The sequence below is a fragment of the Oryzias melastigma genome, linkage group LG14, assembly GCF_002922805.2.
Source record: "Oryzias melastigma strain HK-1 linkage group LG14, ASM292280v2, whole genome shotgun sequence".
Lineage (NCBI taxonomy): Eukaryota > Metazoa > Chordata > Actinopteri > Beloniformes > Adrianichthyidae > Oryzias > Oryzias melastigma.
In genome coordinates, this window is record NC_050525.1 from 13,829,077 (window position 1) to 13,841,035 (window position 11,959).

The following is an 11,959-nucleotide window of genomic DNA, read 5'->3' on the forward strand; positions in this document are numbered from 1 at the left end:
AATGTAATCTAATTCTAACAAGCTTATGGCTTGCTACACCATTGATGTGAACACAATCAAGAACAATACATCATCATTGGGACTTAACTTGCTGCTGACAGCAGCTGGGAGTGCAGACTTACAGTCGCTGATTTACTCTTAATTTATGGCATTATCTCTTGTCGTCAAACATATACATAAAGTGCAACAATTACCTACATGTACAATCAGTATTGTTAAAAAAATTAATTAAAAAAACCCCTCAATGTCAGGCTTCTTTTTATGATAAATGGGTTTACAGGAAGTCACAAATTGGTAAATTATTTAGTCAAAATCATGAATTTCACCCTAAATATTTGGAGCTACAAACATTAGACAGATAATTTAATAATAATACAGTTAAAGTAAATATTTTATTAATGCAAAATATCAAACAGCTATCTCATCTTAAAACCAAACTGTATGTTACTCCATTAAACCCAATCGTGAGGAAGGAGATTGTTGCATCCCTACTGCATACAATTAGCTCTATAATTTAATATGTGTTATTTTAGTTCATTGAATCAAGAGTGTGTAAAAATGTAAATTCATTAAAAGATATGCAACTTTATCGGTTCTTGCACAAAATACCAAAAGAATTATCTGACAATGTGCTCAAAAATAAATAAAATATATGATGTCAGTTGAATCTTACCTATGAATTATATTCTTTATATCTTCCTGTTTTTTAGTGCATTGGTGCATAGTTTAAAATAGTTATTCAGAATGCTCAAACAAACCATTGATTTTTATCATTTTTTTCTACCCCGGGGTATTTTTAACAAACAGGAAGTCGAGATCAGTTGCAGCAAAGAGTGAAACTTTAAAGTTTGTGAGTTGAATTTTACTTCTGAGTGGTCAGCATGCACATATATGCTGCTATATAGGAAGCTGGTGAACAGAAAAACAGGTGAGATGGCCTTTTTTTAGAGTCTGTGAAAACCTGTGTCTGCATTACAATGCAAGAATAATGCACCAAAGACAACTCTGACGTTATCATTATTTTTAGTGTCCTCCAGTGCAGCTGCAGAACTTTTCCACAATATTTCAAGTGTTTTTTTTTCTTCCACTCCTGCTATATTATTTTTAACAAATACAAAAATCTTTAATAAACATAAATTGAGTGAATAAATATAAAAGCTACTTTTACTTTTTGAGGGGTTTAAGCATCTATAATGTAAATTTCACTAAGAGAGCTACATTTATTAGTGAAGAAAACACATTTTTATGAATGTTATTTATATCTGTTCTGGCAATAAACACTTTTAATAAGAAAAATGCTGTTTAGCATATGAATAACATAAGTAAAAATCTGCATTTAAACATAAAACAGCATCCAACAAGTGATTTCAATGGCATAAAGTATGAGATTATCACCCACAAAAATGTTATCCAACTTCCCGTCTTGCATATAAACAGTTTTAGTTTGCAAAATCCACACCGTTTACGCTCACATGCCTTCATATGGAGTCATTAATCTTATGATGACACTTCTCCTTGCTGCATGTTTTAAAGCAGTGTGCTGTAATAATGATGCACTAATCAATCCTCGGAAAAGCTGCAAATGTACCTTTACAGGAGAGATATGCGTGTGTGGAGTGTAGCCATGGATGGCCTCCATTGCAGCAAGGTTTTTGTCACTCATGTGAAGCATCTCGGCACTTTTCCCTTGAGCCAGGTGTGCTGGACTGTGCTCCAAGGGGGGCGTCTCCTCATCCTGGTACCTGTACTTCTGCAAGCACACAAACACAGAAAGAAGCTCCTTTAGCCGAGGACAAGCGTCAGAACATGGACATGTAAACGGTTAAAATGTCGTAGAATTTAATGCTAAATACATTATTGTAGCATGTCACAGTTGTTGTAGAGTTGCTGGTTAGACTGGCACTTCATGACATCTGCTATAGGGACAAACAATGTTTTGTTAGCTATTTAAATATTGGAGAACCTATAAGGCATTTCAAATTTAAATGTAAAGTATTTATTGAGACATCAAATGAATAAACTACAGAAGATACTAAGAATAAACAGCAAGATCATGACAGAGAGGAAGTGAAAGTTTAAACTTATTTTTTTTTATTTATCTTGTAAGCTAATAAATGAGCCACTGGGAAAAATAGAAAACTTCCCAGCTGTTTTTCTCTTAAATTAGTTAATTCTCAATCTTTAATAAAACATGACATTTAAGGAAATAATTATTATAAGAGATTAAAACAGTTTCAAATGAACCCACACATACAATGTAAAAATGTGGAGTGCCACTTACTTAAAGCTCTGGTAATAATTTTAACACAGAAGCCAAGATTTAAAATAAATCCATTGGTCCATTTTTACTTTCATTTCAATATAAATGAACATGTTTGGTCCCATTTTTTGTTTTTGTGCTTCTCGGGTACAGAGGGGACCATGGGGAATAATTTGCACTAAAGTTTGGCAGATACACTGTGCTCTGTTCCTTTTCAGACAGCAAAAATGCCAAAAAAGAGTGCTTTACTTCCAAAATAAAATTAAGAGAGTAATATTTACCAAAAGTATAAAAATATGTTTTCTCTTTTGATCACTAACACACTAAGTGTGGGGGAGTGGCCATTACACTTGATTCAAAAACCTGAAGGCTGTTGGTTCAAGTCCTGGCGCTGATATACTCCATGTAAAAAGATGAGAGAGATCTGAAATTTTAGCTATACTTCAACTCTGAAAGACTGGCTGTAAAAATGAAACAATAAAAGGATTTGGTTGGATTCTTTAGGCATTTTATTTGTGTATAGAAGTGCAGAAAATAAGTATTTAGCTCCAACAGACAAGCATGAACTCCGTCCCTCACAAACCATCTTTTTTTCTCCACTACTTGTTACCAAGATTAATATCAACTGATCAAACTGGTTATTTGCACAAAAAAACATCAACCAAAACCAAAGAGCTGGAACACCAGGAACAAAAATTTAGACCTCAACAAAGAATGGAACGAACCTATCTAAAATAAACAGTTACTGTGATATTGCAATTGTTAGATAATGGAAGAAACACAAGATCTCTGGCAATCTCATGTGGTGGAGTACAAGTGAGGATGGTGAGGAAAAAGACCAGAACTCCACTGGGAGAACTGGTCAATGATCTGAAGACAGCTGGGACCACAGGAACAAAGGTTACTATAGTAACAAACAATATCATCATGTCTCTAAATCCTGCAAACTCAAAGATCTCTATGTAGCACATGTCTAAGCCAGTCTAAAGGTTTCCAGAGACCATCTGGATGATCTAAAGGAGGATTGACAGAAGGTCATGTGATCAGATGAAGCCAAAATGGAATTCTTTGGTATAAAACATCCCAGCTCTTGAGAAGATCTGCATGGAGGAATGGACCAAAACAGCAGCTACATTGTAGCATCTACCGTGTCGTCAAACCTGGAGAAGACACACAGTAAACCTTTGACTTTTGTCCTTGACAAACTGAATATTTGAGTTGATCTTCTCTTACTGACACAACACACACAATCACATTGTGTGATTTTCAAAGAATTTACTTGTATAGAAGTGTATAAACCTTTTCACTAATAAATTCTTTGAAAATGATACAATAAGATTTCCTGGAATCTTTTTTACATGAGGTCTCTCACAGTTGAAGGGTTTCTATGATGAACCGTACAGACTTGCAGAATGTGTGACTGTAAAAAAAATACTTTTTTTGCCCTTCAATGTGTCTGTGAATCATTCCTAGCCTTTTACGAATAGTGTTTAATGAGAGTTAAACTAATCAGTGAAAGACACACTGACATAAGAACACATTGATTTTAGGTTAAACATTTACCAAAATAAAACATAATAATTAAAATAAGGGAAAAATTGACAAAATGCTTCATTTTTAAGTATAATTAGTTAGTTTATTCTTTTACCTAATGCCTAATTCAAAAGGTGCTATTAAACTTTTTTAAATAAAAGAGAAGAGTTTTCCTTATGTATGTTTATGGTACAGATAATTTATATTTTGTATTTATATCCCTGAGGTATGAACTGTTTCATATGTTGTCTTTCTTAGAAAAAATCAGAATAATCAGTTAGATTTTACACAAATCATTTAATCAACTTGTTTATTGATCTGTTGGACTTTTAGGTACTTTATGGCTTTTATGGTTTATCATTTTTATGTTTTTACCTCGTCTATCTTTTAATGTATGCAGTCCCTCATCAATGTTTAGCCACAGCGTTGCTTTTATTTATTTTGTTATGTCAGTTTTATAGTTGCTGCTTTTATCTATTCAGTCTTATAATTATTATTGTTTTAACAAATGTTTTAATCTATGCAGTGCCTCCTTAAATTTTATTCACAGCAGTTCCGGTATTTTCTATTTTTAACTGTTTTATTTTTGTTTCTTTTATTGAATGTGTCTTACGACTTTTTATGTTTTAACTTATGTTTATATATGTTTTCAGCACCTTGTGTTCAATAATAAATTGATGAAGAGTGCTATATAAATAAAGAGATTGATTGATTGAAATCATTATTCAGTCAAGTTTATTAAAATCTGTGAGTGTTTTGAGAAAAGATCCAAATCAAAGTAAGTTAAATTGGCGAATAACACCCGAAATATACCAACAATTGATGGAAATAATATTATCTACTGGTAAATTTCACCATAATCTATGTAAAATGTAAATTTCTGTACTTAAATTGTTACCAAGATCTAATTAAATGGAGCATTTTTAAGCAGTAGGAGCCTGGTTGGCCAAATGTGTTCAGTCTATAAGCACATCTTGTACTGTAGATCGCATAACATGTGCGACGCCCACAAGTGAAAAGTGGAGACACTATCTAAACAAAGGCCTTCAAATGTTACTGTATTCTAGAGTAAGCACCCCCACCCCCAGCCCAATGAAGCAGCCAGAGCCAAGATTCAAATCAGTTGTGATCACGCAGCTTCTTGCTCGTACCCTCAGACCCCTACCGATACCCCACGCCCGGGCAGCCTGCCAGCAGCCCACTGTTTCAGCCACACTTGGTAGGTTTCATCATAGGCGCGATGACACAAAAAGTGCACACAGCGTTTTTCCATCACAAACACGAGAGAAGGTGGGCAGCATCGCTGTGGGGATCTGTCACACTGTCCTGTGGCTTCGAGCTTGTGTTGCTGCAAATATGCACCCCTCCTCCCCCCACAGAGCCCCCCCGGCTCACAGTGAGCTGCTGTGCTGCACTGCAGATGTGGAGCAGGCCGCTCAGAAAATGGAGACATTCACATGGATCCTTTGACTTTTGGCTAAAAGCTGGATGGCCAGTGCTGCCACTTTTTTACCCCTTTTATTTATTTTAGATTTTTTTGGAGGCAGGACCGGAGAGGGAGGTGCATCACCGTCTCAGACAGGCTGCCTAGCAACCGGAGCAGAGCAGAGATTGCAGTGCCACAGTTGGGGCTGGCAGCATCGGTCCTGGATCACATTACACTGAGACAGCAAGAACGACAGAGACTGAAACAGAGATTAGACACTCGAGAAAGTATTGGGGGGGATAAAAGTGAAAAAGTAAAATCATAAATAATTTAAAGAAAGGAGAAAACAGCAGGATGGCATAGAGATGTGGGTATATTTATGCTTCATGTTTGGACTATTCCTGATTTTAAGGTTAATGAGCTGAAAAAAATGTTGCATCTTTTCCTCTAAATAGAAAAAAATGCATATAGTTTAAAAAAAATGGTTCACACAACCATTTATTTTGATAAGTCATATATTAGTAATAGCATAAATGTAAATATTTTAAATAAAACAGCAGAGATTTCATAGAACCTGGAAATAATCGTGAATTTCACGCTCAGTGCTCTTAGTAGCCTTGAGCTCTCTGGTGTCCCCTGCCTCCCCCTTTCCTGCATGACCAACATTCGTGCTGCCATGCTGCCTTCTGTCCTACTGGTGGGGGATGTGACATTCGATTCACGTAACAAAGAGTCCTTCTACAGACATGCATAGCTAAAAACAAAATTCACCCTTTTAGAGGCTGACGGAGACGACATGTGCTCCACTTCTTTAGAATGACTGAGAAGTGAAACTTTAGCTTCCGGTTATCATGTCTACGCTTTGGACATTAATGTTTTAATTGTAAAGTAAATTTAAAATAAAGCTGTTTCAATTAAATTAAATAGTATTTTTTTGTATTGACACTTCTAGCAAAAATGATGAACACAAAGCCTTAAATTTCGGCAGAATGAAATATATTCTTCCTGTGTACTCAGTTTAATGATCTTCAAGAAACCACATAGTTGGGAACATCTGGCCCCAGGTGCTTTGTGTTATTGATCCGCCATTTAGAATGGAAACTGGTGGACCTCAGACCTGCAAGACAATAAACCTTTGCTCAAAATGTAGCAGGATTAGCGTTTTTATGTATTTATTTTTGTTTTATCATCACGTTTTTGATGTTTTAATGCATTACTATGACTAAATTACTTTGAAACTGAAGCATTAATTTGATTTGACAAGCCCCTTTTATACATAGGACAAATCCTATCATCAAGTTACGATAAAAAAGCATAAACTCTTGAACCAAATCCAAATTCTACCCTCCTGATTCTCCCTCCCACTCCAATTGTAGGGCCATTTGATGGGTAGGGGCGTCCGCAATATTTTTTTAAGGCTAACCCTCGCCGTGGAGGGATGCAGAGTCGCGAGGAGAAACTCATTTCTTCACGTGGGTGTTCTCTGAAGCACAGACGTTTACATTTAAATGTAAGTAATGAGTTTTAGAAGGACATTTTCAAAGTTACAAAATTAATGTTGTTATTTTTTGAGCACTAGCAGCTCCTCGCTAACGTAGCTGACCAGCGACTGTTGATGACATCATCAAGTGGGAGTGACGTCTCAATTTGAAGATTTTTTCATAACTCTCCATTTAGAGGGATAAATGTAGGTGTAGGAAAAAGTAGAGGTAGTGGAAAAATTTGGATTCAGCCTTGTACAAAAAAAAAAAAGTAATTTATTTAAATGCCTTTTTTTCTTCCAAAAATGCTTAAAGCTCCTAATTTATATTTTTTTTTTTCTGAATTGTGTTTTGTATGAATGTTGAATGAATCTTTAAGCTATTAGGTTGTAGCTATGACCTGGTTTATATTAATATTTGAGAAAGATTTTTATAATAACTTCTTTTTCTGTTTTCTTATTTTGTTTTTGATTTCTGGTGTCATGAAACTTTATCTTTTTATTTTATTTCATTTTTTAGTAATTATGTTTTAGTTTTATTTGCTTTTTATTTATTTTAGTTTTATTTTAGTTTTTTTAATATTATTTTTTTCTTTTTTAAAAGTGTTTTCGCTTTGAGTTATTAGTTAGTGTTATTTACACATCATACATATGAGAATTTGTTATTTTCTTCACACAATAACGTGTAAAAATGAGGACACCCTCATTACATAATCAGCTCGGTCTTAAAAAATGTTTATATATGAAGGTTCAATCTTATTTTGAAACATTTCTAAAAAATAAAGTGATTTAATAAAAAAAAGCTCTACTGTTATTCTACTCATAGAAAAAAACAATAGAAACTTAAACATAGGCAGACATTACTTTCATAGGGTGTCCTAATTTTTGACATGACTGTCACCTTTTTTATATGTGCACGCTCAGTGTCATTGAGTCAGAGTAGTTTACTACTTTTATTTGCTAATTCTTGGAGCTCTGACACATGTGATGCAGCGAGACCTTAAGTTGCATTAATGGAACTCCACAGAGAATAAGATAAGACGATTTCATTTGTTTTGTTTGAACTAATTGGACATCATGACAGTTAAATTAGTTTCCCAGGTTTGCTTTATCACAAGCTCAACAACAGCTTGCAGCAAGGATCTCATCTCGCTGTACAAGGAGCTGCACATAAAAATTACCTCTGCGACTAAATCCACCGAGTACCTCCAGCTTTATTGTGTCAGAGTCTCATCATTCAAGGCATTTGCTACGTGTCGGAGAAATGGCTCCGCCTCTTAGGTCGTTATGAGGCGAGCCTCATCAATTTGATGGAGCAGTTGTGAGCTGCACGCTGTGTATCCACATAAACTAATCCTTTAATAGTAAAACGGGTAAACGTAATGAGGAACTGCTGTGCACCGGGATGTGAGTTGAGGATTTTAACCTGCTCTGCCTTTGTAGATATGATGCACAACTATCGTTTCAACAAGCTCCAAATGTATGCAATGTCTCAGCTATTTTCTATAGCTTCTTCTTTATAATCTAGAAAAAAAAAAAATCTATTTTCAAATAATTATGCCATTTTTAGCTAAAACAATAATAATAAAAAAAAATCAGTGCCATTTTCTAGGACATAGCTTCTGCTATTGGTGAAAACAAACTCCGCCCCCTTTCCCCTCCCCTTTGCTCAGAGCAGTAAGGTTGTGGCCCGCCCTGCGTATTTTCTACATCACACAAAAGTAGAAATGCAATTTTTAGCTTAATTCTCTTAGTATATGTCCTCCATCACAAGAAAAATGCTAAAAGAACATGTTAAAAACACCAAAAACACAACTTTCATTGGAGTGGGTCTTTAATAATTCTCCATCACAAAGTCACAAAAACAATCATATATACTCACATTGGCTCCTGAAGGACATTTTTAATCTTAAATCAAAGTGTTTTGTAAATTCCATTTTGTAATAAAACACTAGTTTTGAGATAAGGTTGACAAACCTTCAAATGTTCTTTAAAAAAGAAGACTTTTTTCCTTTTTTTATTCATTTGTTTTATGATTTTCAATTCTGAAATATTATGTAAAAAACAATAGAACTCACTTTTCTCCAACTTTACCACAGCAAGTGACAGATAACTTGTTTGAACAAAAACAGAAGCTAAATTCCATGAAGCAGTAAACTTAAAATAAATAACCAAAACTGACCTCTGAGGTAAAAAAAAAAAAAAAAGACTTGGAAGCTCAGAAGCTATACGTGAACATGGAACTCCTAAAGCCACTTTCCCACTGCAACTCCCTGTTCCGGCGCGGGACATCCCAAAGCACAGTGGTGAGATATTTTCCTGTTTTAGCGACGTCTCTTGAGGTCTATAGGGGTACTTACTGAGGCTAAACAGATGTTATTTGAAGAGGTAACAGCTGATTCAAACTCCACAAGAAAAGAAACTTCCGTTCACTCCTTTTATTTTATTTTGTTTTGCTTTGCAGCCCTGAGTTTGGGACTCACACAACTCCTTTGTGACACATCTTCAAAGTCTTGTGTGATTGGTCCCAAATTTAAAGTGGCAGCGTACCAGTGTACAACAGAAAAGGCCATTTGTTGCTGTTCAGTCGTCTCAACAATAGATGGTTTAGATTTAGAAGAACAGCTGGCAGAGGCAGAGAAGACCACCAACCAAGAATCCCAAAGACTACAAGACTTTCCACAACATGCCACTAATGTTACTGTTGATTCACAAGATGCATAAAGCAATTCAATCTCAAGTAATGTTCCTGTTAAAGTCCCACTTCGATTATCTTTATTTTAAATCGTTTTCAGTGGTCTTTTAATCATGATTTTGCCGTTTTTAGCCAAAATGTAAAAAAAATGAGTCGTTTTCTAGGACATAGTTTCTGCCAGTGTCTGGAGGACCACAAATGCTACCATGCAAAAGTAATGAGGTCACATTCTCAAAGAAATGAAGGAATTAAGGTAACAAAGTCAAGCTTTTACAGAAACACAGCTACAGAGTGCAGACCTGAGCCTGACGGAGAATCCACTAAATGTGCTGGAGAGTCTTTACAGTACAGTACAACCCTAAAGTCTTCAGTATGACATTTTTGTGAAAAATGCTGCAACTATAGTCAAAGAATTACATACTTAGGGTATCAAATAAATATTTCAAATAGTAGCAAAGAAATTATGCTAATACTCAGTACTTATTGATATTAGTTAGACATTTTATTAAAATATAATGAGGAGAATTTTGCGTCTTAAAGTGATTTGGACTAAATTGAGCTCTAACTATTTTGTGGAATAACTTTAATAATCACCCTAAATGGATTTGTCGTACATTTCTTGCTTTTTTGTGCAGTATCTCATTTTGAAACAACCTCGGTTGTGATTCTGCGTTTTAGAAATTAACTTATTTGAATTGAATTTAAAGAACGTAATGTTTCCTTTTGGCAAACATGAAGACGAGAGCATAATGGATGTTAGCGGGCAGACCTTCACAACAACCCACACAGCAGCGATGAAACCCGCTACAACTATAACTGGAGGCTTATAATGTCTTTAAAGTCACACAGCAAGTGGAACTGTGCTGTAGTTTCCTGTGCATCATCAATCCTATTTCTTTTTCATTGAAAAGAGACGATTGTTTGTCTCCCGCGGTGGTCTAAACTTCCTCTTCTGCATTGAAACACACTCGCTGCTGCCTTCTCAGTTGATTTTCACTTGGAAGTGTCCCATCAAGTGTTAAACCTCAACACAGTTTTCATCACAATTGCTGCTGCCAGCCAACACCTACCAGCACAACAGTTTATTTCACATCAATGTAAGCCTCCAAAGATGGAAAAATGTGCACATGTACGGCTCAGGATGACTTCAGGCTGTTCTCCAAGGTGGTGCAGCATTGTGTCAAGAGATATAATCCTGCAGGCGTGTGTGCCTCCACCGTTACAACAGATGCTACGTGTAGCAGGATGCTTTAAACTGGAGCAGAATGCTCGTGTGAGTCCATTTAGAGGAGGAATAAAAAGCACTTTTATTAAAATACAATATTTCTGTTATACAAAGTCTTTGATCTTTCATTAGTGCTGCAGGTTAGGTCAAAAATTGAAAGAAATGACTGAGAATTTCACTTTATGGTTTAGTGAAAAACCTAATCAGTACTTGACAAAACAAGTACTTATGGCAGGTTCAGATTCATTTGAATTCAAGGCTACAGGTCGCTTAGTTCATCAAAAAAAGGAGAAAAAAGTAGCTGAGGGGAATCAACTAAAAAGGAATGAGTTATTTTTACAGCCGAGTCAATATATTAAATTAGGTAAATCACCTGGAGTAAAGGAGATGAGCTCCACAAACAGAGATTTTCTTTATCACCATATTTTCTTCTGTGGCTGTTGGTGATTAAGGTCCTTACTGGGTTTGGTGTGTTTCACTAATCTGCTCAGTACTGTTGTGTGTGACAGCTGTTCACTCTGCCTGTGGCCAGTCAAAGGCAAATCTCTACAAGCAATAACTAATCAACCAATTCTAATACATACCATTTAATGGAGTTTTGTCCCCAAGTGACCCACACTATTAACCATCTATAGGAGGGGTGTCAAACTCATTCACACAAGGGGCCAAAATCCAAAACACACCTCAGATCGCAGGCCGAACAGGACAAACATTTATTGAACACTCTAAAACTAAATTTTTAAAATTGTAACATTTTAAGATAATTATGAACAAGATATACAGCGTCACATGGGATAATGCTAGCGAGAATGCTGTAAGCTGAATTTGGCCGCTGAAGATAGTGCTGATAGCTAAAGATGCTGAAATTGATAGCTGAAAACGGTGAAATTGATAGCTAAAAAAGCTGAAGCTGATAGCCAGCTAAAATTTTAGCTAAATGTCAGGATAATTTGAAGTTTAGCTTTTTTCAGCTACATTCTAGCTGTTATGGCTAACTAAAAATAAATAGGTAAGTTAGCCATAACAGCTAGCATGTAGCTGAAAAAAAGCTAAACTTCAAAATATCCTAAAAAATTGAAAAAAAAGCCTAAATTAGCTAAAACAGCTAGCGTGTAAATATTAGCCTAACTCCAAAACAGCCTAAAAACTTAAAAAGAAAAGGCTAAATTAACCAAAACAGCTAGCATGTAGCTGAAATATTAGATACAGTCCAAAATAACCTAAAAAAAAATCTTAGTAAATGCCAAAATAGTCTAAAAAGCTAGCAGAATACCAATTCTTAACACTTTTAACCCGTAACTTTTTAACATAATTACAAAAATAAACTAGAAAAATTGCAT

The 11,959-nt window shown here is 35.3% G+C and overlaps 1 protein-coding gene across 5 annotated transcripts in view; it reads right to left on the bottom strand.

Annotated features, from left to right (window-relative positions):
- Positions 1-11,959, bottom strand: part of LOC112142280 (disks large homolog 4) — an 89,945-nt gene that overhangs the window by 31,747 nt on the left and 46,239 nt on the right. For 4 of the 5 annotated variants that reach the window (XM_024265566.2, XM_024265556.2, XM_024265548.2 and 1 more), the window contains exon 2: positions 1,589-1,750. In XM_024265566.2, coding sequence (XP_024121334.1) covers positions 1,589-1,750 — 162 coding nt within the window. Of the gene's footprint in view, positions 1-1,588; positions 1,751-1,853; positions 1,917-11,959 lie in introns of all 5 variants that reach the window. The other variant, XM_024265582.2, reaches the window with a different exon arrangement.